The sequence below is a fragment of the Myotis nattereri genome (assembly GCF_964212035.1).
Source record: "Myotis nattereri genome assembly, chromosome: 15".
Taxonomy (NCBI): Eukaryota; Metazoa; Chordata; class Mammalia; order Chiroptera; family Vespertilionidae; genus Myotis; species Myotis nattereri.
Window position 1 is genome coordinate 48,018,377 of NC_138090.1, and position 26,647 is coordinate 48,045,023.

At 57.6% G+C, this 26,647-nt stretch overlaps 1 protein-coding gene across 1 annotated transcript; it reads right to left on the bottom strand.

Annotated features, from left to right (window-relative positions):
* NAPA (NSF attachment protein alpha) lies at positions 1 to 26,647 on the bottom strand. The gene is made up of 11 exons (XM_081107817.1): positions 26,409 to 26,647; positions 14,126 to 14,205; positions 11,719 to 11,835; positions 6,215 to 6,261; positions 4,763 to 4,840; positions 4,482 to 4,537; positions 4,309 to 4,393; positions 3,376 to 3,480; positions 2,164 to 2,232; positions 1,692 to 1,742; positions 1 to 750 (listed from the first exon to the last, which is right to left on the bottom strand). The coding sequence occupies exons 1-11, from the start codon at positions 26,504 to 26,506 to the stop codon at positions 649 to 651; spliced, it is 888 nt and encodes a 295-aa protein (XP_080963943.1). The 5' UTR covers positions 26,507 to 26,647; the 3' UTR covers positions 1 to 648.

Below are 26,647 nucleotides of genomic sequence, written 5' to 3' on the forward strand. Positions count from 1 at the left end.
CAAAAGTGTTGTTTTTTATTTTCTTTTGGGGGCCAGTTGCAGCTTCCCACCAACAAAACCTCAGAGCACAGTGGCAGGAGCAGATGTGGGGCGGGTGCAGGATGAGCCCCTGCTCCGGGGCCTGGGGTCTCTCCTGGGAGGCTGGGCTGCAGGAGGCTGGGAGGCTCCCGGCGCTGGGGGGAGGGGGAACTCCCCCCACAGCAGAGAGCCAATCTCAGCTGCTGCTGCATGTGCTCAGCGCTTGGCTGGCGGACAGAAGTGGGGAGACAGAAACCAACCTCACGCTCCGGCCCCAGCTGGTCAGGTGATGGAGGGTCAGATGCTGACCCCACCCCTTGGCAGCACCCACAGCTGATCGGTCTATGCCACAGACTCTGTGCTTCGGGGTGGAAAAGGGTCTCTTTGGGGCTTAAATAAATGGGCCGGGGAGGGACGAGGGGTGCGAGAACAGAGGGTGACTGTAGCCAGCAGGCCGGCCTCCAGGGCCCCGAGGCAGTGTGGCGCCTGCACTGTGGCCTGCGAGACTCCTGGGGGGAAGGGAGGGAAGGTCCCAGCCAGGTCTTGGGCCACCTCTCGGGGCTCACGCAGAGTTTGGAGGGGCCGCTGGGGAAAGCAGAGGGGCTGGAAGACAGGTGCCGGGGGCGGGGCTTAGCGCAGGTCCTCCTCGTCGCCCTGGATGGTTTTCTTGATGCGCAGCAGCATGGTGGTCAGCCACTGGTCCAGCCGGGAGATGGAGTCGAACTCCTTCACCTGTGGCACACCCGCAATGGTGACTATGGTGACAGGTGGCTAGTCCCACGCCTGGCCCTGGCTCCCTGCCTGTCCCAGCCCTGAAGCCAAAGGTCTCTGCTCCCAAGGTTCTCCAGATGTGTCCCTGCCAGCCGCGGCCTGAGGAGGAGCAAGGGAGGCCGCAGGCCCGGTGGTTCCCTTTCAGGATAATAATTAACTTTGTAGCTTAAGAAAAGGCCCAGCTTCCTTGTTTTATGGATGGGAAACTGAGGCCTGGAGATGTGACAAGGCCTGTCCCGGGTGCCACAGGGGAGGGGGGGCCCGGGAACCCACACCCTTCGTCACCCCTCTCCTTGAGCTTTCACTGTCGGGGCAGGAGGGACCAGAGGGAGCTGGTCTGTCATCATAGGGGCCGAGAACCCGGAGGGGCAGGCGCTCAGCTGTCTGGATGACCGGATCAGGTCCTGAGCTGGACACACCGGGTTCTGGAACATTCAGAAGCAGCTGGGGCAGTTCTATGAGGAACTGGCTGCTGGAAGAACGGGCCCTCCAATGGCACCTCAGCTCTGCCTCCCTCCTACTCCCGCGAAGGGGGAGGCTGACGGCTCATTTCCTTCCCTCTCGGCTCCTGGGTCACCCACCGCAGCTGATGAGGTGGCCCCCAGATGCGCACTCAGGGGGACTCCAGGGGCGCAGCCTTGGTCTTCAGGGCCAGACAGATGTGGACCTGAACCCAGCTCTGTCCCTGAGGGACCAAGGACACGTCCCCTCCTCATTCTCAACCTCAGTGCCATCATCTCTAAAATGGGGAGAATACTCCCTGCACCTCTTGGGGGTGACTCGCGAGATTCTGGGGTGTCTACAGAAAGGAATTCACAGCCAGGGGCCAAGGCCAGAGTTAAAGAGGTTGAAATTCTCGGCAGAGCATGTCTGAGAAGGGCGGCCACCCGCCGGCCACTCACCGCCTCGGTGTAGCTGTCCACGTTCTGCTCTTCATGGGCGTCTAGCAATTTCTGCAAGAACATGGCAGGCAGGTTAGATCCGTGTACACACCACCTGGACGGAGGGAGATCGGGGACTCCCATGCTGACAAGAAGGAAAGGGTTCCGTCCCAATCCTGCCTGTGCTGGAAGTTGCTTGCAAGCTCATGGACAAAAGGTCACGTGTGTGTGTGTGCATGTGTGCATGTGTGCATGTGTGTGCGTGTCCCAGCTCAGCCTCTACTAGCTTTATCGCTGCCTGAGTCTGATTTTATCCAGAAAATGGAGATCCAAATGGCAGAAGAGGGAAAACAAAATCAAAACGAAAACCCCTTGAGAACCACTATAATCTCGGTGAGCCTCCTAACTGGAGCGCCTCCACCCACCTGCAGGCTCCCAACCACCCACTCCCAGGCCCGGATGCAAAAGGGCAGGGAAAGGGGTCAGCACGCACCTTCATCAGCTTGCACTCCCGGGAGTCAGAGAAAGCGGGGAACAGCTCCTCATACTTCTGGACAGCGATCTGAGCATGGCACGGGTGGAAGGAAGGAAGGAAGGAAGGAAGGAAGGAAGGAAGGAAGGAAGGAAGGAAGGAAGGAAAGGAGGGAGGGAGGGAGGGAGGGAGGGAGGGAGGGAGGGAGGGAGGAAGGAAGGAAGGAAGGGAAGGGAAGGGACAGCCAATAAAGGGGCTGTTGAGGCCACTGGCCTGACAGCGAAGGGGATGTAGGCTGGCTTGGATCCTGAGTCAGCTCTGTGCCCCTCCCCCACCTTCATGTCACCTGGCTCTGTGCCTAGCGTCACCTCCAAGGAGCTGAGCTCAGCGCCAGCCTGGCTGCAGAGACAGCTGTCGGGGAGTTAAGGGAGAATGTACGGAGCGTTTCCCGGGCCAGTGCCCAGTACTGTCTCCTGAACCAGGCTCACCCAGGGGAGGGGGCCAATGACAACTGCCTGAGTCCGTCTTACATGTCAGGCCTGGTGCTGGGCACGTTTCATATAACTATCAAATGACAGAGAGCCCCATTTTATAGGGAAACACCCAGAGAAGGCAGTGACCTGCTCAGGGCACAGGGTAAGCAGTGGGGCAGGGATCTGAGGGGGCCCGATGCAGGGAGCAGGGCTGGGGGCTCAGACGTGCCAGGCTGTGGGTAGGGTGGCTGGAAACGCCTAAGAAACCCTGATTCAGGAGTTCACTCCTCCCCCTGGGCATTTCCTGCCCCTCTTGCCAAGGGGTCCTGAACTGAAGATGGGTAGGCGGACATGCAGGCTATGGTTCACATCGTGAGACTGGGATCAGAGAGATCTGGAATTGTGCTGCTGTTTACCAGCCATGTGGCCTTGAACAAGAGACTCTGGTCTCAGCCTGAGTGTTCACCTGTAAAATGAGTGACAGAGATGCCGACCTCACGGGGAGCAGTAAGGATTCAAAACGTGCTCTCACGAAAGGAAGGCCTGGCACCGAGCGAGTCGGGAACCGGGAACTCACACACAGCGGCGGGCCGGTGACACCAGTGAGCACACGGGTTCTCGCCCAAGGCCCACTGTCAGGGGCCAGACGTGAGGGAGGGGCTCACCCCTTCTGAGGAGTTGAGAGGGGACTTGGCCTAGTGACAGTGACCCCAGTGCCCCAGTAGCCACCGGGCGGGGGGTGGGCTCTGGCTGGGCTCACCTTGGCGTTGAGCATGTCGATACAGAAGTGGCAGAGAGCCGCCTTGAAGAAGTAGTCCTTGGCGCTGTACTTGAGGAGGGGGCTGTCCATGGCGGTGGTCCCCACCTGTGGGGACATGGTGGCTGCACTGTGAGCTCCCGGCAGGCAGCCAGAGGGCCAGGGTCACTGCCAGGCACTGGGGGGCTCACTGAGGCTGGGTCTGGGCCCCAGGAGAACACCTGTTAACCAGGACCCCAAGGGCAGGGAGGCAGGGACCAGCCCCAGGGAAGCTAGCAATGGGTACATGCATGACCAAGGACCGAGACATAATGGCGGGGGGGGGGGGGGGCGGGTGTTGCCACAAGGCCAGGTGTCTGTGGGCCTCCCCAGGTGCCTAAGATGGTAAGAGACGGCCCCACTATCAGGCCTGACAGGAGGCTGGCATGTCAGGGGCAGAGGGGCGGCAGGCTGAAGGAACACGAGGCGGTGCCTGCCCCACTCTCCTCTGAGCTGCCTGCCTTTCTCCTGGCCATGAACCCACCAGGACAGCCCGGGCCCCGCCCAGCCCTCCCCACACAGTGGAGAGGAGCCCGCGAAGCCGTGGGAGGGTCCCTGTTTCCCTGACCCCCTTCCTCTGGGCTCCCCAGGCTTCGGCAGTTCTTCCCGTTCCCTCCCCGACTCTGGTTCTTCAGAGTCATCTCACTCTGGGGTCGACCAGGAAGCTCCCTGAGGACGGGGCTGGGCTGGGAAAGGGTACAGCAGACGGGGGGCCATGGGTGGAGGAAATGTTTAGCCAGGCGAGTAGAGTTAGGGCGAGGGGATGGCAGAGGGAGGCGGACAGAAAGGGAGGGAGGGGGGGATAGAGAAGGTGGCAGAGGGAGGGGGGCACTGGCACACAGGATAGGGAGCAGCGCCCTCCGCAGAGAGCAGGGCTCGGAGCCCCACGGTCCCCACCTGTTCGTAGATGTCAACGGCCTTCTGATACTGCTCCAGCTGCGCGGCGTAACCAGCCACCTTCAACAGACACTTGTTGGCCGAGCTGTGTGGGGCGGAGAGGAGAGAGGTTGGCGGTGGCTGGTGGCCAGCGCAAGGGGTTGGGCGGCAGGAGCAGAGTGGTCCCTGGGTACCTGTTGGACTCCTCGCTCTTGTAGTAGTCTGCAGACTGCTCGTAGTGCGCGATGGCCTGGGCGACGCGGGAGGGAGGAGGGTGAGAGGGGGTAATGCAGCCTTTATCACCGGCAGCCCCTGGGACACAGCCAGAGCCCTCATCCAAGTTCTGCCAGCGCCCACGCCCCTTCCCTGGTGCTCAGACACCAGAGGACTCCCGGAGGGAGCAGGGCAGAGAGAGGAGTCCAGGTCCCAGGCGACTGGCTGCAGCCCCCTCTGTTCGTCCCCCCCGGCCCCTCACCTTCTCAATGTCCACCAGCTCCGTCTCGTAGATCTCAGCGATGGAGATGTGGTGCTTGGCTGCGATGGTGAACCGGCCCTGTGCGGGACACGGGGAGGGAATGCCTGTGGCCAGTGCCCCACACCAGCTCGACCGCGCCATGCACCCCCCTGGTCCCCAAAGCTGTGGCTCCCTGCCCCTCAGCTGCACTTGTGAGGTGAGGTGTGCAGAGGAGGGTACCGAGGGGCAGAGGGAATGGGACTTAAAAGGAAGGCTCTAGAGTGAGGAGCCCAGGTCTGAGTGCTGCCCTGATTGGGTGACCTTGAGCAAGACACTCCACACCCAGCCCCCCTTCCCTCCTGTCCATGGCGCACAGGTGGGGGGGGGGGGGTGCAGAGGCACCTGGCACAGGGCCTGGCTGGAAGAAGCATTTAATAGAAGGCCCAGAGCAGCCATGGGACCAACGCTCTGGAGAAACCGGGGCTGAGGGCCTGAGTGTCCCCACCGCCCAAGGCCTCCTTGGCCTCCCCTCCCCCAGTGTGGCCATCGAGGTGGCTTCTCACAAGCAAATCCCCCTCCACCTCCCCTGTGGAGGCCTCCAGCTCCCTGAGAACCCCCACCCCCCCGCCTCCACCCAGTGGGGGTCCAGGTGCCTGTCCAGCTGCTCCACACACAGGGGCTGGTTCACAGCCACCCCCACGCCTCAGGCAGCAGGAAAGGGTCAGGCCCTAAGCCCAGCCAGGCCTAGTCTCGGGTCTCAGCCAGTCCTGTCTGCAGGTGTGTGCCCTGGGCAACACTTCGCTGTGCGGGCCCCTCTCCTGTCACACGGGCTAACAAGCGCCACCTCACAGGGCTGTGGTCGTAAGATGACCCGTGCAGAGTGTCTGGGCCAATAAATGGCAGCTGCGGCCGCTGCTGTAACTAACACTGCAGCATCGCCAGGACCTGTGGGGCCAGGACCCCTTTCTGCCCGGGCGGAGGGGTCTGACCAGACAGGTGGAATGTGAAGAGGCAAATGGTAAGAGTTCACAGGGCCTGAGCCTGGTTGTGGTCCACAGTCTCGGCCCCCTGGCCTCGGGCCGGCCACCTCTCTGGGCCCCATCTGTCCATGGGGATGTTACCTGGGCAGGGCAGGGGCTGTGCCCACTCTGGGCGCGGCCCACGCCCCCCTCTGGCTGCTGTGAGCTGGGAATCAGATAGGATGCTGGTGGGGAAGGGCAGGCAAGGGGAGGAGGACACATGTCCCTAGCAACCTTAACTTCCACAAATGAAGACAAGGATGGCCTCCGGGACGTGCTGGAAGCGACTGCCAGCAGCCAGGCTGGGGGGCAGGGTGGGGGACCCGGTGAGGACCCAGCCAGCCCAGCCCAGCCCAGCGCAGGTGACAAATCCCCCTCTCTGCCTGCTCTTGGTGCTAGAGCTGGGAGGTGAGGCTGGGGCAATATGTGGACCAGGACTTGTAGCGACCCTTACCATGTCTGTGTAGATCTCGATTGCTCTCATCAAACAGTTAATGGCCTCTGGGGAGAGAAAAAGGGAGGCGGGGAGGAGAAGTGAGAAAGCCAAGTCATTTGGGCAGAAGCTGGGAGAGGGGGGATGCAGGGCTGAGGCGCCTGCGAGATCAATAGAGTTGCCAGGGCTACGCTCTGCTCTCCGCTCTCCGCTCTCCAGGGGAACCGCTGGGAGGGAAGGGGAAGGAATCCCTGAGCCCAGGAAACCTGGTCAGACTAATTTATTCCACGGCCTGACTTGCTGGGCACATGCTCCAGGGGGGAGCCTGGCTGACGTGCCTGCCCTCTCCCTGGAGCTGCCACAAAGCCAACCCCTCCCGGTTACCCCAGGGACAGGACACGGCTGGGGCCAGGTCAGGCTGATGGCCAGGCTCCCCTGGGTGTTCTGAGCCTGATCTTCTAAGGCTTTACTCTCAAGAGGAGAGCTGCTGGCAAGAGGCGGCCAAGCCTGACGCCTGAGGGACACCCTTTCATTGCGGACCCTGAACCCGCCACGTCCCCTGCACCTGTCTGGCCTCCATCTATGGCAGGAGGAGGCCCCTCCAGCTGGACTCTCCATTACTCTCTTGCTCCCACCTCAGCACTCAGCCCTCTGCACCCTCCTTAACCTGGCACTGATCCCCACCAGCTCCTCAGACCACAGGTTTGCCAACAAAACACACACATAGTAGGGAGGTACTTGAGAGGAGGAATTGGGCTACCTTTGTTGTACTATCTCTTCCAAGATCTTACTTTATTTTTTAATATATTTTTATTGATTTCAGAGAAGAAGGGAGGAGAGAGATAGAAACATCAGTGATAGAGAATTATTGATCAGCTGCCTCCTGCACGCCCCCTACTGGGGTTCAAGCACACAACCCAGGCATGCGCCCTGACCAGGAATCTAACCGTGACCTCCTGGTTTATAGGAGGACGCTCAACCACTGAGCCATGCCGCTGGGCTCTTGCAAGATTTTAAATTTGGGAATGGCTTTTTTCCTTTGACAAGTTATTTGGAGGAAAGAGAGAAGCATGCGTGGGAGGCATTTTCTGGCAGACAGAGATGAGCTCTTGGATGGATTTTTTTTTAACACCGTTTTAATGCATCGCAGGAGGAGAGGGAGTAGGGGGAGGCGGAGACAGCCTGGACAGACCCCAGGATGAGGGTCTGAGCTGAGCCAAGGCTGAAAGTTCGTCCTGCAGTCCGGGATATTCGAAAGGCTCCCGGTCTGCTTCCCGGGGCTCCAGTCCGCCAAGCCCACCAGGCCGAGATGCCACAAAGAGGTGTAAGGCCTGGTGCCTGCTCTCAAGGGGCTTATGGCCTCACTACCCAAGGCGACATCAGAACTTGGCACTTAGCTCCGGGCCGGGCTTGCAGGGAGTATTCATGCCTCCTACATTTGCAAGATGTGCATCTGTACGCACTGCTCTGGGAGTGAGGGGATCTAGAGGTTTTGTCCAAGTCCAAAAAGCCTCTGGACACTCACAAAAGATTCAGAGAATGGACACCATTTGGCTAAGGTTGAGGTTGACAGCTGGAAGCCTGAGGCAGTAGGGAAGAGGAAAAGGAGCAAAAAGGGGGCAGAGGAGGACAGGGAGAGAACACAACAAAAAATTACAGCCGGAAACAGTAAGAGTGACTTTCACACACACACACATTTTGTAACAGCTTTTCTGGAAGTAACTGATAAGCTAGCAACTGGCTGCACCACCATGATGAGGATGAGGAGGAGTGAGCAGCTGGGCTGCAGGGAGTGGGCCCTGCACATCCCACCCCTGTTCTGGCTTCCACCCCAGGGGTGGGTGTGACCAGCAGGCACCCTACCACTCACCCACTCCCTCTCCTGAGCCGCTGGGAGTCCAACAGGGCACCTGCAGGCAGAGGTGGCAAGGCTGTTCCCAGTGCCATTAGCAGCCGGCAGTGGGAGGGGCTGGACACTCCCCTGCAGCTGCCCTGGGGGCCTAACCGGCTGGAAGCCCTGAAGCCTGTCAGCAAGGAGGCCCTGGTGGTGTAACAGGGGCGGCTCCCCCCACCTCTGGCAGCAACACGGACTCATAGGGTTAAATCCCCTTCATCCCTGCTCTTCGCTCCATGACAGCTGTTCCTGAAAGCAGCAGGCCCCACTGACACCCTGGCCAGAGCACTGGCAGACAAGCCCGACACAGTGGCTACAACCAGCTTCTTATCTTATCAGGTCACGGGGATCCCCAGGATGAGTGGCCAGCACACCCCTGGATGAGCACAGAATCTCCGGCCGCCCCCTCCCCGCCCTTATCTACCCACAGAAAACTGGACCTGGAAAGGGACTCGGAATGATCCAGCCCAGGATGAGAGGGGGACTGAGGCCCAGGAGGGGGAGGCCCTGGCTTAGGGACACAGGGCGTCTGCAACCCAGGGCCCTCAATCCAGCCAACTCCATCCCACTCCTGCAGTCCACCCCCAACACGGCCAGTCTCCATGATAAACCGGGCAAATCCCGGAACCGCACAGGAAGTGGAACAGATTAAAGGTAGATGCCCGGACCTCGTACGCAGTAGGCACCCAATAAATGGCAGTGGGGCATGGGGTACGAGGGGGAGGGGGAATGGGGGCCTGGTCACCTCCCTGTCCTGGGCGCACATGCATGAACCCCTGGGCCCAACTGTCAGGCAGGCGGGGTAAGAGGCCTCCCTGGCCTGAGTCCACCCAGAGCGGCAGACAGTGGTTGGGAAACTCTGACAGCTATGGGCGTCACCTCCCCACCCCCAATCCCACCAGGCGGCAGCAAGACCCCCACCCCCCTCCAACCCCTCGGGAGAGCGTGATGACAGGAACCAAATCCTTTTCCCCGCCTGGTCGGCTCTGGCAGGCCTCAGGCCCAGGTTGGCACCAGCTGCCTCTGGAGGGGGAGAGGGAGGGGCGGGCCCCCCAGGGCTCCTGCAGGAAGTGCTCACATAGGACGGACTGGGAGGTGATCAGCAGGGCCCCAGGGAGCGGATCACCTGCTTGGGGAAAGAGGGCCAGGTTCCAAACAGGGCCTCCAGCTATTCCACAAGGCAGGCTGCCAGGGGGTGGAGGCTGAGCCCAGGCCAGGTTCCTGTCAGATGTGAGCAGAGGGCTGTCCCTCACGGGACTTTATCTCATGCTAGGTGCCACCCTGGGCATGTCTTCGCCTTATCTCACGTGTGATCTCTGCTTTACCATCAGGAAATGCAGATCCAACAGCTTAAGTGACCTGTCCAAGGTCGCAGGAGAGCAGCTCCTCCCAGACCTCGCAGACCCACTGAGCCACACAGCTGCCATGGCCTCCGTGAAGCTGCACTGGCCCCAGACACCAGGCAGCTGCTACTCCTGGTGCAAATGTGCCCTCTCCCCAGACCCTGGCTGGAATGGTCCCCAACGCAGAGTTGTGACTGGGGGTGGCATCCATGAGGCAGTGGTATGGGGATGCCACTGCAAAGCCCTGCCCATCCTCAGCACCAGGTACCCTTTTTTGGGCTCCAGACAAGGCACCTGGTCCGGCTCTGCCCAAATTACCCTGTTCTCTGCTCTGCTGCCCCTCTTGTTCCCCACAAGATCCCCCGCACCCCAACCACTCCCCTCCCCCCATCTCAGCTCCCAGGGCAGCAAACCGTGCTTGCTGATCCCTGGAGAAACTAAGTCGGCCTCTGTGCCCCACGAGGGGACCGTCACCACACCTCCTGCTGCTTTCCCACCAGCCTGAAGACTCTGCCACCCTGTGCTCCTACAGACAGGCCCTGGCCACATCCAACACACACCCTGCAGAGCCTGCCGAGATGAGGAAACTCAGATCAAAAGCCAGGGAAGGGCACAACATCAGAGGGCCGGGTGGCGCCTGTGCACGGGAAGCGCTGCGTTGTTTAAAGAGCAGCTGGTGTGTGCACACGTCACGCGGCCTGGCACTCTGCTCCTGCCCCAGAAACAAGTCCTTCCAGTCACTCGGGAGCAGCAGCCGAACGTCACAGATGCCAGGGCAGCATCTCCAGGTCAACCAGTTCCCCAGGGAGCAGAAGGAAGGATGGGGCAGGGGGGCCTCCGTGGGGGGGACGACACACAGACATCTCTGGGTGGTTCCAGCTGAAAACAAATCCGGGATGGCCTGGGTCATCGTCACTCACCCACGTGGCCTGCTGTGGCCCAGCACTCAGCTTTGTGCAAGGAGTGACAAGGATCCACCAGTCACAAGGCCTCCCCTCCAGCTCTTTTTTTTAATCCTCACCAGAGGATATGTTTTTATTGATTTTAGGGAGAGAGGAAGGGAGACAGAGAGAGAGAGGGAGAGGGAGAGAGAGAGAGAGAGAGAACATCGATCGGTGTGCTCCCAATATGTGCCCCGACTAGGGATAGAACCAGCAACCTGGGTATGTGCCCTGACCTGGGGTATGGGACAACACTCCCACCAACTGAGCCACCCAGCCAGAGATCCCTCGGGTTCTTGCTGAGCCTGAGCCTACCACTCAGACCAACGTCTGTGAGACCCCCCGGTGGCAGAGGAGGGACTGGTCAAGTCTAAGGACAGAGAAAAGCTACTTGGTTTACACAGAGACCAAATCCTGGGAATCAAATGAATGTCCCTGACAGCAACATGGGCCTGCCAGCGATCCCCAGCGCTTGCATGTGAACCGGTGCTCACTGGCCCTCCCAGAGACCTCTGTGTACTGCTGACAACTGTCCCCTCTTGGGAAGAACAGGCCTTTATTCCAAGATTATGCGTCTCTTTTTTTTTTTTTAAAGAAAAGCATGTCTTTCCCATTCTCATAAGAGAGTGACAATAGATGGTCTTTATAAAAAAAAAAAAATCTCTGCTTGCTAAAATTAAAAGTTAGCAACCTATGTCTGGCACCAAGACTTAAAAAGCAAATTAAAACCTCAGCTCCATGAAATCGAAAGTCTGGTACCCACTGGGTTTCTGCTTCCGATGAGCCCAGTGGGACAAAATGTGTTCTTCACAATGACAGAGACCCAGTTGGGGCTTCTGTCCCCAACACATTGTCATCTGAGGAAACTTGTTCTCTGGCAACTACATCTCAGGCTCTTCTCTCCCAGCCTCTCCCTTCCCCCCTTGGGCCCCTCAGGGAAGCCAGGTTAGGGCCACTTCCTCTCCTTCTCCGGAAGTGACTCCTACCTGGCTGGTCTCAGAAGCCCTCCACCGGCTTCTGCATGTCAATTCTGACAACAGAACAGATTTTCCTCTCCCCTTGGCATGCGGTGGGTCTGAAATGTAACTCCCACTCCCAAATGCTCCCAGGCAGCGGAAGGGGAGCGATCAGCTGCACACACAGTAGAAGGGGAGGAGGAGGCTTGGAGCGGGATGAAAATGCCACCGGAAGGGAGCCAGTTCTGAAATTAAAGCGCGAGGGGCTCCCTGCCAGCCTATCGCGTGTCGGCCCCTGGAGAAAACGGAGCCCGTGGAAACCTGAGGACTTCTCCGCAGAGCGCTCAGCTGGTGCTCGGGCAGCCAGCCCCGGTGGCCCACGGGCCCTCACCTTGGGGGTCAGCTTTCTTGAACGCGTTGCCGGCGTCCACAAAGCAGGTGGCGGCGTCGTGCTTGTTCTGGAGCTGCAGATGCAGCTGGGCTGCCTGGCAGAAGGCGTTTCCGGCAGCTGCAACAGAAAAAAAGTGACCCTGGCCTAAGTGGGGCTCCATGCTTCGTAAGCCACGCAGACACTGCCCGGGGAGCTCTCAGGAATACAGGGCGCCCCGGAGAAAGGAACAGAGCCGCCTGGGTGAGCTGAGGTCTGGGCCTAGGCCTCAGGCTCCCTGAGCCAGCAGTGCCCCCGGGGGAGCCTGCAAGCACAGGGCTGGGAACCCTACTCAAAGGCAGAGAGCAGGCTGAATCATGGGAGGGGGACAGGCAGGGGTGCTGGGGAAGAGAGGGCAATTGAGATTCAACTCTGAAACACTTCCTGATTTACTCCCCAACTCCAAGTCCGATTTCTTTCCCCCAGGACTCCCAGCTCTTCCTAATTCCCTGTACTCCTCTGCCTCTGTCCACGTTCTAGTCCCTTGTGTAGAGTCACTGCAGGTTGAGTGGGCAAGGCACCCTATTAATCATGAGGCATATGGGGGGCATACAGGGTCTGCTCCCTCTAGGAGCTTCACGTCCAGAACAGGAAACAGGACGCAGACCCGAAGATCCTGAGTACCTGGGACGCGAGGAGGCCACGCACCCGAAGCCCAGTCTGTCCTGAACTCCTGCGCGCTGTCACCTTCCCTGGGTCCCAGGCCATTCTGCTTCTGTTCTCATCCCCTAAAGGGACTTGCAGGAGACACTGGGGTCTCTCCCCCAGGGGCGGGGACTGTGCTAGCTGAGACCCCCACAGACACCTCAGCTGCTCTGAGGTGCTTCCCTTCAACCGCCTCCGGCTGAGTCCCCGTCACAGAATTGCTGAGCCGGAAGAGGACGGGAGGGCCTGGCCCCGGCCCTGGAACTTCAGAGCAGCAGGACAGACAAAGCCATCCAGGGTTTTACGATGTATGAGTTCTTTATTATGTTTAAGGGCTAGAAACTTCAGTGTAAAATTTGCAGAAAAGGTAAAAAAAAAAAGAAAAAGAAAAAAAATTGCCTAGGAATTTGGGTGAGGGTTGGTTTACAAATTTCTAGGGAAAAGCAACATCTGTGTGATTGAAAAATAAGTATTTTTCAAGCACTTCCCGAGCTTGGAGCATAAACATCCACGTAGCACCTTCCTTTACGCACACTGTGTTTTGTGGAAGTGGAAACATTCTCAGAAAATGACAATAGTCGATTTTACCCTGTGCCGCCCAGAGAGGAACTTTGTCTTTGCTCGATTCCCCTGATCCGACTGTGCAGATGTTCCAAGTCATTTTATGAAATCAGCCCCTGGTGGGCTCCACGCCCTGGCTTTTCAAATCCCTCCTCGGGCCTCAGGCAGCTCCCTGCCGACCAAGCTCCTGGGAATCGGACCACAACTCAGGGCCGAGTCACAGAGCCATGAAGCGGATGACACTCCGCCCACCAACATAGGAGTGTCTCAGGAGGCGCCTGACCTGGGGTGACCTCTCCCGGGTAGAGGCGCCTGCAGCATTACATGACACTGTGCCGCCACATTTACTGCCCTCACTGACCGCCCTCGCTGGTGAGCCTGATCTCCATGAACCCACACCACGGCCCCATTCGGTCTCAACCACTTCCCTGCCGTGGTACTGAGGAGGAAACACACGTGGGTGTAAAATGACTAGAGGAGGCCAAGTAACTTCCAGGGTCACAGGTCAGTCTGAGCTGTGACACAAACCCAAGTCACTCAGCTCCAAAGGTTATGAGGCATCGCAGGAGCAGGTTAAACACCGGGCCCTGCTCTGGCTTCTGAATTCTGTTCTGTCGCTTACTACTTGTGGCACCTTGGACAAGGGGCCAGGACAAGCCTCAGTTTCCGAATCTGTAAAATGGGAAAATTAATGAATGGCACTGACCTTGTAGGGTTGCTGCCATGATTCAATTAAATAATACCTGTCTGGTGCTTAGCACGGTGCCTGATAAGTGGTAACTGTGATCACTGTTATTGGACCACTTGACCGTCCCCCCCGGCTCAGAATTCAGACTCTGCTGGAAGCAGTATGAAACAGTGTCCGGGGAAACCAGATATTCCAAATTTAAGGAGAAACCCCTGGAAGGGCTCATCAACCCATGCGGGTCCACCTGGACTCAGGAATCTATCCGTTCTCATCCCTTCCGTCCTCTCTCCAAGGCCCAGGGAGCCAAGCTGTAAGATAACCCAGTGGCTCTACCGGCCAGACAGCAGGCCCACAGGCTGTGACGCCGGAGAAGCCTAAAAGGGGGGGGGGGCTGCGAGGCTGGGCTCCCAGCCAGGCCCGGGAGGCGGGAAGCCGAGGAGAAAGCACGGCGGCGGAGCTGTAGCAGCGATCACATACCACTCCAGTTTTTGGCCATTTTGAACATGTTTGCTGCTCTGGCGTAGATTTCGCAGGCTTCCTCTGTTTTGGACGAGCCTCTGGGGAAAAAGGAAACGGGGAAAGGATAAGGAGAATATCTAGCCTGGTACCAAAGGGGAAGTGAGCAGAGACAGTGGAGACGTGGCCTGCATTCACTCCCATGATTTCCCTGGAAAGCCAGCTTCCCGCATCCAGCTGCAGTCCAGGCCTCTATCTGGGCTCAGGAGAGAGTCTGTGGCTTCCACCTCCACACAAAGGCTGCCTAGGCGCTCCCGACCTCCCCGCCATTGTGACAGCCTCTAACAGCCACTACCATTCCCACTTCCTGCCTGGGCTGCTCCCAAGCTCCCTGCAAGTCCCTTTCCCAGAGATTGCAAAGCATCCTGGGGGAAGAGCCCAGCCTTGGCTGCCTCGTCCCTTCCCCAATGACTTAATCCTAGCCTGGCACACTATAGCGGTTCAGGGAAGACCTCTCAACCCTCCAGTGTCACTACCAGTTCAGGACCGGCCATAAATATTATAATATAAACACAGAAATACTATTTTTAAATGTGTATATAAAAAGTTCCCATTTGTGTTAAAAACAGAACAAAAAGAGAGGGCGAGAAGAGAAGCATATATGTTTATGTGAACAGAATATTTCTGGGAGAATACACCAAAAACAAGTTGCAGCATTTTTCTCTGAGGTGGGGGCCAGGCATGGGAGACAGATGGACACCTTTTGTTTGTACTATCAGAATTTTATTTTATTTTTTATTTTGAGAGTATGCTTATTAAAGCTGGGACAATCAAACAAGGAAGGGTCTAGGATAGAAGAAGCAAGAGGGGAGCCTGGGCGGGGCTGCTGTCAGCTCACTGGGCAGTCAGAGAAAAGGGGGCCTTGGGGACAGGTTCAGGGATTAGCCCGGGAACAGCTGCTGCTGCCCACCGCTCCCCTGGTTGCAAGTCTCGGGGGGTCCCTTGGAGTTTAGGAGATGCACGTCTGTGGGGGGAAAAGAGGAGAAAGGGAAAGGTGCGGGCGTGCTCCTGGGAGGGACAGTGTGCCCCTGTCTGAATTTTTTTAATCACCTGCATATTTTATCTATTCAAGAAAAGAAATATGTATATTTTAAATATCAGGATTTATATTGGGTCCTGTGATCCAGCAATGAATTACATTTCTAGCAATTTATCCTAAGAAGCTAATCAGAGAAACTACAGGATGTTCAGCACAGCATTATTAAAACTAGAGGCCTGGTGCACGAATTTGTGCATGGGTTGGGTATGGCAGGCCGGCTCTGCCCTGGATTGGGGTGGGGGTGGGGGCAATTGGGGGGGAGACTGGCCAGGGGGACACTTTTCATATTAGCCTTTTATTATATAGGACAGGATGGCAAAACCACCCTCAGAAAACCTACTTTGTAACATACTGTGTGACTGTAGGGACCGGTGAGATAGAGAGGAGTACATTTTCAGAAAAACAAAGAGCACCCTGCAGGGACAGCTACCCTGGCACCCCCACCTCCAAGTGGTACATATGAACTTCTTCCTGAATCGGGGGACCTTCACTAGTACCTCACCCACCAGTGGTAAGTCATTCCATCTCCCATAACCCCACCAGGCTTAGCCCACGAGGTCTGTGGTCTCTGTAACTGTTCAAACCCCCATCGCCTATAAAAATCAGTAAAATAAAACCCACACACTCAGGAGTCCCACACATGGAGTTCAGATTCCCTCTTCACTGACATCAAGCAATGTTCAGTTTTGAAGGAAAAAGGGGACTTTTCCAATGAAAAGTCACACAAATCATCTTCACTGTCCCAACCCTCACCCCTGTGTCAACTGGCCCTGGAAACTCGCCATCCCAGCCAGCTGGCAAGGGCCTCTAGTGTAATTTTGGAGCTGTGCTTGGCGCATGCCTTCACTGCACTGTTAGTGTCACAGTCCACCTCGCCCATCTTTTGAATCACATGAGAGGCTCCTTACAATAATCAAATCAGAGCCCACAGCCACCCTCCTTGGAGATTTCACCATCCAGCGGGATGGTCTGGGTAGGGCCAGAGTCAGGATTTTTTAACAATCGTCCCCGATAATTCAGATGATCAGGTGAGTTTGGGAGGGGAAAAACTGACTCAGACAGACAGCCTGGAAAGCAGCCAGCAGTGATCTCTGGGGTCAGGTGACTTCAGGTGACCTCCCAGGGCTGCCTGAGTGTGTGTGTATGTCTGTGTACAGAGGGGTGGGGTGGAGGTGGGACTAGAGTCCTGGTCCTGAATCCCAATCACACCAACAAGGTTCTGCTTTAGATGAAAAGCCTGCCCTTTGCCTTAGGGGGCTGTGCTGACACTGTCTCCCTGATGTTCCATGGAGAGGCTCCAGCAGAGGGTCGATCTGCTATCCAGGAAGTGTCCCTGAGCAACGCACTCCCCCCCTTCCCATACCTCGTCCCAGATGGTCCAACACATTGAACCTGAGACCCCCATTTGAAGTACCTTCTTCAGAAACCACTCAGAGAGCTGAGACACTTCCATAAACTTCTGGCAGAAGATTTCAAAAGGATCCCTTGGGGCCAGAAGGCAACCCCCCCTCACCCCCGGGGACCTTCTCTGGAATGTTCTCTTTAAAGGATGCATTCACAGATCGCCATCACAGATGTGCCCACCCCATGGACCCTTCGCTTCTCTGAGGGCACAATTAGTCCCACCCAGGCCCAGACGTTCTCTGGAAAAGCTCAGGCTCCTGGTTGAGCAGAAGTGGCCCGTTCCATGGAGAGGCCCCGAGCCGGGTGACTAACCATGAGCAGAGCCAGCCCAGTTGGCTTGTTTCAGCTCAGTGGGGCAGAGTGGACACAGAACACAAAGCCTGTCAGCTGCCGGGCTGACATGCTATGATCCCAGGCTAAGCCGGGCCAACCCCGCGCTGGGTCAGTGATTCTAGCTGTGGGGTGGGAAAGCCGGAGGGATTACCACCTGCTCAGGCCGCCAGGCGTGTCTCCGCCTTGCTATTTCCACCGCAATTACAGGGGGATCTCTGGAGTTCTGTCCTCTTCTTTTAGAAATGGAAGCTGAGTCGCCCAGCTAGGGCCACTGGCAGACCCTAAAGGAGAAGCTGTTCCCATAGCCATTTAGTCATCTGGGGAACAAACATGAATATTTATGACATGCCAGGCACTGGACATAGTAGTAAACAAAGGGCAGAACCTGGGCCTCAGTAAACAGGAAGCCAGCAAGACAATTTCAGAGTGATTCAGCACTAGAGGGGCTGGGGAGGAAGAGCTTCTTTGAATGGACAGGTCAGGGATGCAAGATTTGAGCCTCATCCCCAACGATAACTAAGGAGCCATCCGTGAATAGAGGAAGAGCATTCCACACAGCAGCCAAAGCATGTGCAAAGGCCCCGAGACAGAAACAAGCGTGGCCATTTCAATCGAGGAAAAGAAGTGGGCCAGGTGGCTATGGTGCAGGGAGCAGTAGGCAATGAGGCTGGAGAGGCAGGCAGGTCCGCTCACGCTAGCTGGAGGCAGGAGAAGAGTTTCGGCCACATTCTAACACAACAGGAGGGCTTCTGGCAGGGAGAGTGAGGAAGGAAGAAGTTCCCAGCTCCACTGCTCCACCAACCTGCCTCCCCACACAGTACAGCTGCATGGGTTACATAGGATTTCTCTCCTCAATCAGGTCCGCTCATGTCACTCATCTAAGGGCGGCCTCCATGACAAAAACCAAACTCTTCTGAAGAGCTGGGGCGGCAGCACACGACAGCTGACTGTCCCTCCCCCAAGCTGCTTCTGCTTGGCTCTCCCCAACCAGCGGCTCTGAGCCATGCCCAGGAATAGAGGGAACTGGTTTGGGCCGGCCTGGTGCAGGGCTGTCTATAATTACTCCCTCAGCTTTGCTTTCTCCCCCTCCCAAGGCGGAGGAAGCGGTCTCAGGTCTCCCAGGCGGAGCCACCAACCTCCAGCGACTGCCATATGGAGGAGCGAGCGGTGCCAGAAGTGCACAGACGGCCCGGCGGGACCTGGGCCAGGCGGTCGGCAGTGCAGTCTTAGCCTCCCTCCCTCCCTCCTCCATCCTCTGGGCATTTCCAGCTTCCACCAACATGCCACCTACCCCACCTGCAGTTTCCTAAGGACCTCGAAAAGGCAGAGCAGATGGAGTTCACTCCCATTTTGGGTCCTCCTCCACAGGCCCTCTCCTTCCTGTCCCCCTGAGGTGCCACAGCTACCAGCCCTCAGGCTTCCTGAGACTTACCACCCTGCCCTGGTTCTCTAGCCAGCGCCCTGGGTGGAAGAATGGGCCCTCAGCGGTCCTGTCCCGCCCTTGCCTTCTCCCATGTGTTATGCATCCTCATTACTCCTTATAATGGCAACCGCGGGCTCCGCCTGAAGGGACAGAGTTCCTCACAATAACCCTCGGGGTCCTCCCCAGGGTATCTCTAAATCCTCTTGCATCTCAAAGGAGGAGGCTGGCTGGGCTCAGGGGTGTTAAGGGGCTTGTCCAAGCTCACACAGCCAGGAAGCGGTGGGGCCCAATGGGGACTTGGCCCTGGGGATCTCTTGCCCTTGCCTCTTCCTCACTCAGGGGCCTGGGAGGCTCCCCTCCTCCTGTGAGTCTTCTGGAAAATGAGGAGGCAGACAAAGTCCAATAGATTAAACAGCCAACCCGCTCAGGTTTCCATCATCTGACAAGCAGACTGCTCTCCCCTGGAGGCCTGATGGGTGGCCCCTAAGCAAGGGAGGGCTTGGTCCAGCCAGCGCCCCCCGGAGCCCTGGCCCGCCACACAGTGCTGCAGGCAGAGGAACGTTAGAGAACAGGAAGGCCCAGACCCACGGGATTCCACCAGCATCTCCCGCATCACCTGCAAATGCTAAGCCACTCCCTGCCTCCCTGGCTCTGCAGTGACAGGCAGGGCCCGGGCCCCCACAGTGACTGCACAGGCCCCAGTAACTGACAAAATACAGGTTTACACACGACTGCCCGGCGCTGAAACCACCACAGGACACCCTCTGGACATGCCTGTACGTGCAAGGGGTGGGGAGAGAGTGGACCTGAGGCCGGAGACCAGGGCTGCAACTGGTCTCAGCCCTGTGCTAAGTGTGACCTTGGACCAGCAGCCCCCGAGTCTGTTTCTTTAGCTATAAAATGGAGACAATGAACCGGACCTGGGAGGAGTCTTTGTGAAGATCAGCGATTACCTGGGGCAGAGGCCAACATAGAGCAGGCCCTCAAATGGTTACCATTAGACAAAGGAGGAGAAATACACTCCAAAGGCTGCCAGCCACCTGGCAGTGGGAATTCTAGTCACTCGGGGCAGTGGGAAACCTCAGACTGCAGGCAGACGGGCCAGGATTCCGGCGCCAGCTCCAGCTCGTGGCTCAGCAGCCTCGGTCTCCTCATCTGTACCTGGGGAGAGACTCACACGGGGTAGAGCTGCTGGAACCATGAAAGCACCTGCCACACTTAGCATCACTTATCGGACTGGCAGAGAGAGAACTGTTCTAGAAATGTTTTCCTATTTCAACATCTCAGCGTGGGTTCACCTCCCCCGGCCCCAGATTGGCTCCGTGCAGCCCTCCTCCCACTGTAAACTCCAAGGCAGGGGCTGTGCCAGCCACAGGGGCTGGCAGGCGCTCCTGCGGTTCCATACCGATGCCCTCTGCACCCCAACAGGATTATTTCACCCCAGCCAAAGACATGAATGTTTCCTTTTCTTTTTTTTAAATATTTGCATTGATTTCAGAGAGGAAAGGGGAGAGAGAGATAGAAACATCATGATGAGAGGGAATCACTGATCAGCTGCCTCCTGCACGCTCCACACTGGGGATCAAGCCCACAACCCTGGCCATGTGCTCTGACCAGGAATCGAACCGTGAGCTCCTGGTTCATAGGTCGACGCTCAACCACTGAGCCACACCCGCTGGGCAATGTTTCCTTTCCTTGAAAGGTGTTTCTGAAAGACCCTTGCCTCTCTGTAGCCCCATCCCAAACAGAAGCGTTGAAACCTCTGTCTGACCAGGCAGCAAAGTCCCATCCATCATGGAGGACAGAACCCTGTTATTGCATAATCTGGCCAGGTTACCCGAAAACCTTGTGTCCCTTCAGGAAAGACACTGTTTGGAGGCTGGGCAAGAAATGCCAAGCTTCCCACTGTAGGTCTTGGCAGCTGGTAGGGCAGTGCGAACCGCATGGGTGTGGCCGGAATGGCACCAGGGGTTTCTGCTGCGCTCTGGGTGGAAGGAGGTCTGGAGGCAAAGCCAGAAGCTGTCATTCCCACACAGGTGGGTCCTGTCCCCAAACCTGTCAGCCATTCTTCCCTCAGGAGAGCCCGCCTCCAGGGGTCCTGGGGTGGCTGGCACCTACAGGCGGTTCGAACAGGAACTGATTTGTCAACATTTGATTTTTAGAGATTGTGCTGTGTGTATACAGAACACGTTGCCATTTTTTCTCCAGCTCAACTTCCAATAACTATACGTAGCAACAACAATAAGCACGTACCAGCGTCAGACACTGTGTTCTCACCATTTCACACCCGTAATCTCACTATTCCTTAGCACAACCCCATGAAGTAGCTATTACTATGATTTCACTTCACAGATGAAGAAACTTCCCATGCAGGTTGCTGTCCAGTGGAAAGAAACTTTTCTTTGCGATTGGGGAGTGAGGGGAAGATGTGAGGGATGAGGAAAAGCCCAGGGGGCACTGCGGGGAAGGCCACATCCTGGGAGGCTCCCAGCAGGAGGGAAGAAGACGTGTGCCCCACCGCCTGTCCCTTCTGCAGCCTCACTGTGCTTCCTCAGGAAATCGGCACCTTTTGCTTCCAGAGAAGTTGGGCTGCCCCCTCCCCTCTCCCAGCCTCCTCCCCAGGTGCCTTTGGCGGGCTGGGGAGTTGGGGGGAGGGGAGAGGAGGGAGCAGGAAGGAAGGTACAGAGGAGCTGTGATCTGCTTACTAACTGGCTGTGTGGAGGCTGAAGCCCCCTAGCGTCTGGCAGCCCAGAAGCAGTGAAAAGCAGAGAAAGCCCTGGCATCCAAGGACGTGGGGCGGCCCCAGGTCCCAGGCGGGGCTGTCCTCCTTGGCCCCTTTGACTCGGGCAGAGACCTCTCAATCTGGGATGCTGTCGTTGCTGAGATTCCTGAAATGGGAAGAATAGCACGAGGGACTTCCCTAGAAGCCTTGAGAAAGGTGGGCTGTGAAATGCTGACCACAGGCGACCCCAGCGCCAGAGGCCAGGGCTGACCGCTCGCTGTACTCCCAGCCCTCAGACAGACAGCTCTGGTCAGGCGGGCCCCTGTCCATGCCCCTGCCCTCCGCTCTGGCCTTGCTCACGCCCACCTCAGCAACATCTCAGCTGCTCTTGGCGCCGGAAGGGGCAGGGATGAATACACCTACTCTTTCTTTCAAACGTTTGGGAGAAATTGCCATGGGGGGCGGGGAGGAGTTAGAAGGAGGGAGCTCCCTAAGATGTGGTTTGCCAACATCATTAGTGTCCAGAATGGGCCTGAGCTGCAAGATACACTAAGTGTAGTGGAGAGGGCTTTGGGATGAGCCAGGCCTGGGTCTGGCCGCAGATCCCACTTACTGGGGGACTGGGCTGGGCAAATACCTCACCTTCTCTAAGCCTGCATTTGTCCACCTCCTCAGGCTGCTGTGAGGACGGAATGTGAGGATGCAGGTAAAGTGCCCGGCCCAGGCCTGACTCAGAGCCAGGGTGAGCACTTAACATTGTCGCTATTATTCATGTCACTGCCTTCGGGCTCCCCCACCCCAGCTGCTGTAGTCCTTTCTAAAGGGCAAATGGGGACCGGCTGGCTTGGCTCAGTGGTTGAGCTTTGACCTATGAACCAGGAGATCATGGTTCGATTCCCAGTCAAGGCACATGCCCGGGTTTCGGGCTCGATCCCCAGTGGGGGCCATGCAGGAGGAGGCCAATTAATGATTTTCTCTCATCAGTTGTTTTTATCTCTCGCTCCCTCTACCTTCCTCTCTCTGAAATTAATAAAAATATATTAAAAACCAAATAAATAAATGGCGAATGAGAACCCTCCAGGACTGGCCTGCTATGGACTGAATGTTTGTGTCCCCCAAATCATGTGTTGAAATCCTAACCTCCAAAGTGATGGTATTAGGTAAAGCCTTTGGGGTGATACTTGGTGAAAGGACGCTGTCTATGAGGAAGCCGGCTCTTACCGTTGGCACCATGACCTTGGACTTCCCAGTCTCCAGAACCATGAGAAATACATTTCTGTTGTTTATAAGCTGCCCGACTATGGCACTTTGTTGTAGCCTGAACAGGCTGACAGAACTCCTCCGTAAAGCCCTGAGTGCTCTGCACAGCTCCAGTCCAGCCCTTTCTGGAAAACTGCCTCCCCGCACTGGCCTCGTCCCTGCCTAGCTTCACCTCCCACTTCTGCGCTTCGAACTTCATGTGCTAACACGGAACTCCCTGTGTTACACTTCACCCACCTGGGCCTTCCTCACGCTGTCCCCTCTGCCTGGAGCAGCGCTCCCCCACTAGAGGGGACCCCAGAACTCCTGTTCATCCTCCCAGATGGAGGCCTCTCCTCCAGGGAGCCATCCCTGGCCCCTCGGCTCCCATCATTCCTGGCAGAACCTCCCCTCACGCCACATCTTTGCTCACACAATTCCCGCCTAGAACACCCTTCCAGGCCCCCGGGCCCTTAGCAAGTCCTAGAGTTCTTGGGGCCCAGCTCACTCCTCACCAGAGCCTTCCTCCAGATCACGCAACCTCATGCGAGTGACACAATCCAGCCCTTAGTTACATCTGACAACTGTTAGGTCCGATCAAAGAACTGAATCGATACTCCCTCCCCTGGGAACTGACCACTTCACAAAGGCATTCTTGTTTGCCTGCCCTAGACCCATGGCCGGCAAACTGTGGCTTCCGTGGCCCCTTGAGCGTGGCTCTTCCACAAAATACCACGTGCAGGCGCGCAGGTACAGTGCGATTGAAACTTCGTGGCCCATGCGCAGAAGTCGGTTTTCGGCCTGGGCGAGTCTATTTTGAAGAAGTGCTGTTGATATTTGGCTCTGTTGACTAATGAGTTTGCCGACCACTGGCCTAGACCACATTCCACTTGCTAAGACCATTCCCCTTCCCCTCCGGGCCTTCCCAGGATCCAGACCGCCCAGAGGATGCTCCATCTGGAAAAAGCCCACCTGGAGTCCTTCAAAACCTCTGACTGCCCGTCCCTGGGTGCTGGCGCCATTTTGGGTTTCCAGATGACGGAATAAATCTGTTATTCTTTACCACTTTCGGCCTCGTGCGTTCCTCCTCCAGCAACCCTAACAACAACTCTGTTGTACTAGTGTTTGCCAAGTGTTAGCCTTGTGCTGGGGAGGAAAATTCCCTCCCTGCCTGTAGGGTTCTTCTGGCTGATCTAAAAATCAAACTGACATAAGGCAGATTAACAGGAGAAGAACAAGTTAACGTTGAATAACACGTATGTCTCCTGTATACGTGGGAGAGACCCAGGAACACTAACTCGCCAAAGGCCGAAGCCGTCAGGTTAAATACAACTTCAGCTAAAGACAAAAGGTGTTGGGGGTGGAGGGTCGGTTGTGGGAAGTTACCAGGAAAAACACAGTAAACAGAGGTCAGACTGTTACGCAGATTTAAGCCCCCGCTTTCTCCACTAGATAGTGAGGGCAGGCCAGCACCGCCAGGGAGGCAGGCAGCGTACAAACGCAGACGTCCTTTACCAATGGGAAGGTCCTCCTAAAACAGCCAACATCCCCAGGAGGCCTGTTTGGGGATGGCAAACTCTGTCCCCTCACTTCCTCCCCCAGGTGACAAGTGTCTCAGAAGTTGACCTAGTTGCTTCCTCCGAGCACAACCCAACGGCAAGCACACTGATCTCAGTCCACAGGGACCAGGCACCGAGAGCCGCCCAGGAAAACCAGCCGCCGAAACCGAGCTCCTGGCTCCCCCCCAACACTGCGCTTGCTTCTCCCCGTGGAGGAAGAAACACACACATTTCCCCTCTCCACTCAGCCTCTAGGCCAGGGGTGGGCAAACTTTTTGACTCGAGGGCCACAATGGGTTCTTAAACTGGACCGGAGGGCCGGAACAAAAGCATGGATGGAGTGTTTGTGTGAACTAACATAAATTCAAAGTAAACATCATTACATAAAAGGGTACAGTCTTTTTTTTTCAATAGTTTTATTCATTTCAAACGGGCCGGATCGGCCTGCGGGCCGTAGTTTGCCCACGCCTGGGCTAGAACCTTTCTCACTAATCAACGAACGCGATGTTTCCAGCCCGGTGCTCCTCAGCCAGGGCATTAAAGCCCTCTCACTACACACTATCCGACCTCACATAACAATGGGCGGCCCAGCTCCTCTCCTGGAAACAACCCTCCCCTTCATTTCTTTTCTTAAAAATATACTTTTATTGATTTCAGAGAGGAAGGGAGAGGGAGAGCGAGACAGAAGCATCAATGGTGAGAGAGAATCACTGACATCTGCCTCCTGCACGTCCCCCACTGGGGATCGGGCCCGAAGCCTGGGAATTGAACCCTGACCTCTTGGTTCATCGATCGACGCTCGACCACTGAGCCACGCCGGCCAGCCGGGCTCCCCTTCCTTTCTTACCAACCTCCTAACACCGTCTGTCTGTCCCAGTCCCTCTGCTCAAACCCAGTCCTGGCCTCTGGCAGGCCCCCCAGGCCTGCAGCCTCCCCGTCTCAGCCTCTCGGCTCCCAGGCTCCGTCCTCCCCTCCAGCACAGCTCTCCTAACCCTACAAACCCACGGCCCGCCCCAGTCCTCAGTCCCGTCCTCCCCGGCTCCCTTCCTCCTGCCAGGACCTTCGCCCTGCCCACTGCCTTCCAGCTCCTCTCCCCTCACTCAGCCTCTCCCCCTCTGCCTCTCCAGGCTCCCAACCTGATCCCCTCCGCCCCGCCCAGCACAGGTGCCCAGCCTGTTTCCTTCCTGGAAGCAACACGGCTGACAGCTCACACCTGTCAAGCTAACCGCCTGCCAGGCCCGAGTCTAGACACTGACGTGCACTTTTATTCGTCACCAGTGGCCAAGCTCGGAGGTGAGCTTTACTAGCGACCCCCTGAGTCACTGAGCTCACGGAGTAAGTGTCAGGGCCACGCTTCCACGAAGGTCCCGCAAAGGCTGGTCATCACTCTGATGGGCTAACGAGAATTTTGCGTGACGTACCCCGCTGCGGCCCCAGCCCCCTTCCAGCCCCCTTCCCAGCACACCCCAGCCATCCTGCTCCCACCCCCCACCGCCACCGCCCGCGGATCGGATGCCTTCCGCTCCCCTGGGTTTCCTGATCGCCCTCCCCTCTCTCTCACCCTCCATCTCCTGAACAGAGTCGGCATCACTCACCCGCCCACCAGCCGTCCTTCTCCAGCCTCTCGGCCCAGGGCTTCACGCTAACCCAGCGGTTCTCAACCTGTGGGTCGCGACCCCTTTGGCGGTCGAACGACCCTTTCACGGGGGTCGCCTAAGACCATCCTGCATATCAGATATTGACATGACGATTCATCACAGGAGCAACATGACAGTTATGAAGTAGCAACGGAAATAATGTTATGGTTGGGTCACAGCATGAGGAACTGTATTTAAAGGGCCAGAAGGTTGAGAACCACTGCAACCCGTCACCCGGGAGGCCTCTGCTCGGAGCTCACCCGAGTATGGGACCCCCTGCCCTGGTCACTCGCCCAGGCACCTCACACACCTCACCCCTGAACTCATCACTCCCAGGATCAGCGGCGCCCAGGCCCCCGCCCCCATCGCTCCTGCAAATGCACTGCCGCAGGCCCTGGGAGGGCCGATCGCTCGGGCAGGCGTCCTCGGCCCCGAGCCCCCGCTCGCCCGCCTGGGGCCCCTCAGACAGGCTCTCCTGCAGCCGCCCAAGGCTTCTGGACCGGGCGGCTCGCGGGTTCCTTCAGTCCCCGCAGGCCGGTCCCCTTCCAGGCCTCAGCCCGCATGCTTTCGGCCCAGGTGCCTCCGGCCCCTCGGTCCGCCGTTAGCCTGGGTCCCCTTCCAGCCTCACGATGCTGTCGCCACGGCCTGGGCGTCGTCAGCCCAGAGCCCTTCCGCCACCTCAGAGCGTCTCTCCTCCAACCGCGTTGACACAGCCTGGGCCGCCTGGCCCTCGGATTGTGTCCCCTCTGCTGTCTTCGCCCAGGACACCTCACCCCGAAAGCCCCTCCGCCAGTAGCTCCAGCCTTTCGTCCCTACCCCGCCGCCTCAGGTCCTAACTCCTTGGGCCTCGCAGCCTAGGTCCCGGCCGACCCGCGGTGCGGCTCTTACCCAAAGAGGCCCGAGAAGAAGGACTGCGAGTTCTTCACTTTGCGGTCGGCCTCGGCCAGCAGCGCCATCGCCTCCGCTTCCTTCCCGGAGTTGTCCATCGTGGCCGCAAAGGTACCCAGCAAACCGCCCGACCCAGGCCCCTCGGAGGACTCAGCCGGGCCGGCCGGGTACACAGGTCAGGGGAGCTTAGCGGGCTGCGTTGACGTCGCACGGGCGCGCGCCCCCAGCTACCCGGAACC

Coding starts and splice junctions, on each gene's coding strand:
- NAPA (XM_081107817.1), bottom strand. CDS start 26,506: ATGGACAACTCCGGGAAGGAAGCGGAGGCGATGGCGCTGCTGGCCGAG. Junction 14,206..26,408: donor TTCTTCTCGGGCCTCTTTGG/GTAAGAGCCGCA, acceptor CTTTTTCCCCAG/AGGCTCGTCCAAAACAGAGG. Junction 751..1,691: donor TGGACAGCTACACCGAGGCG/GTGAGTGGCCGG, acceptor GGTGTGCCACAG/GTGAAGGAGTTCGACTCCAT.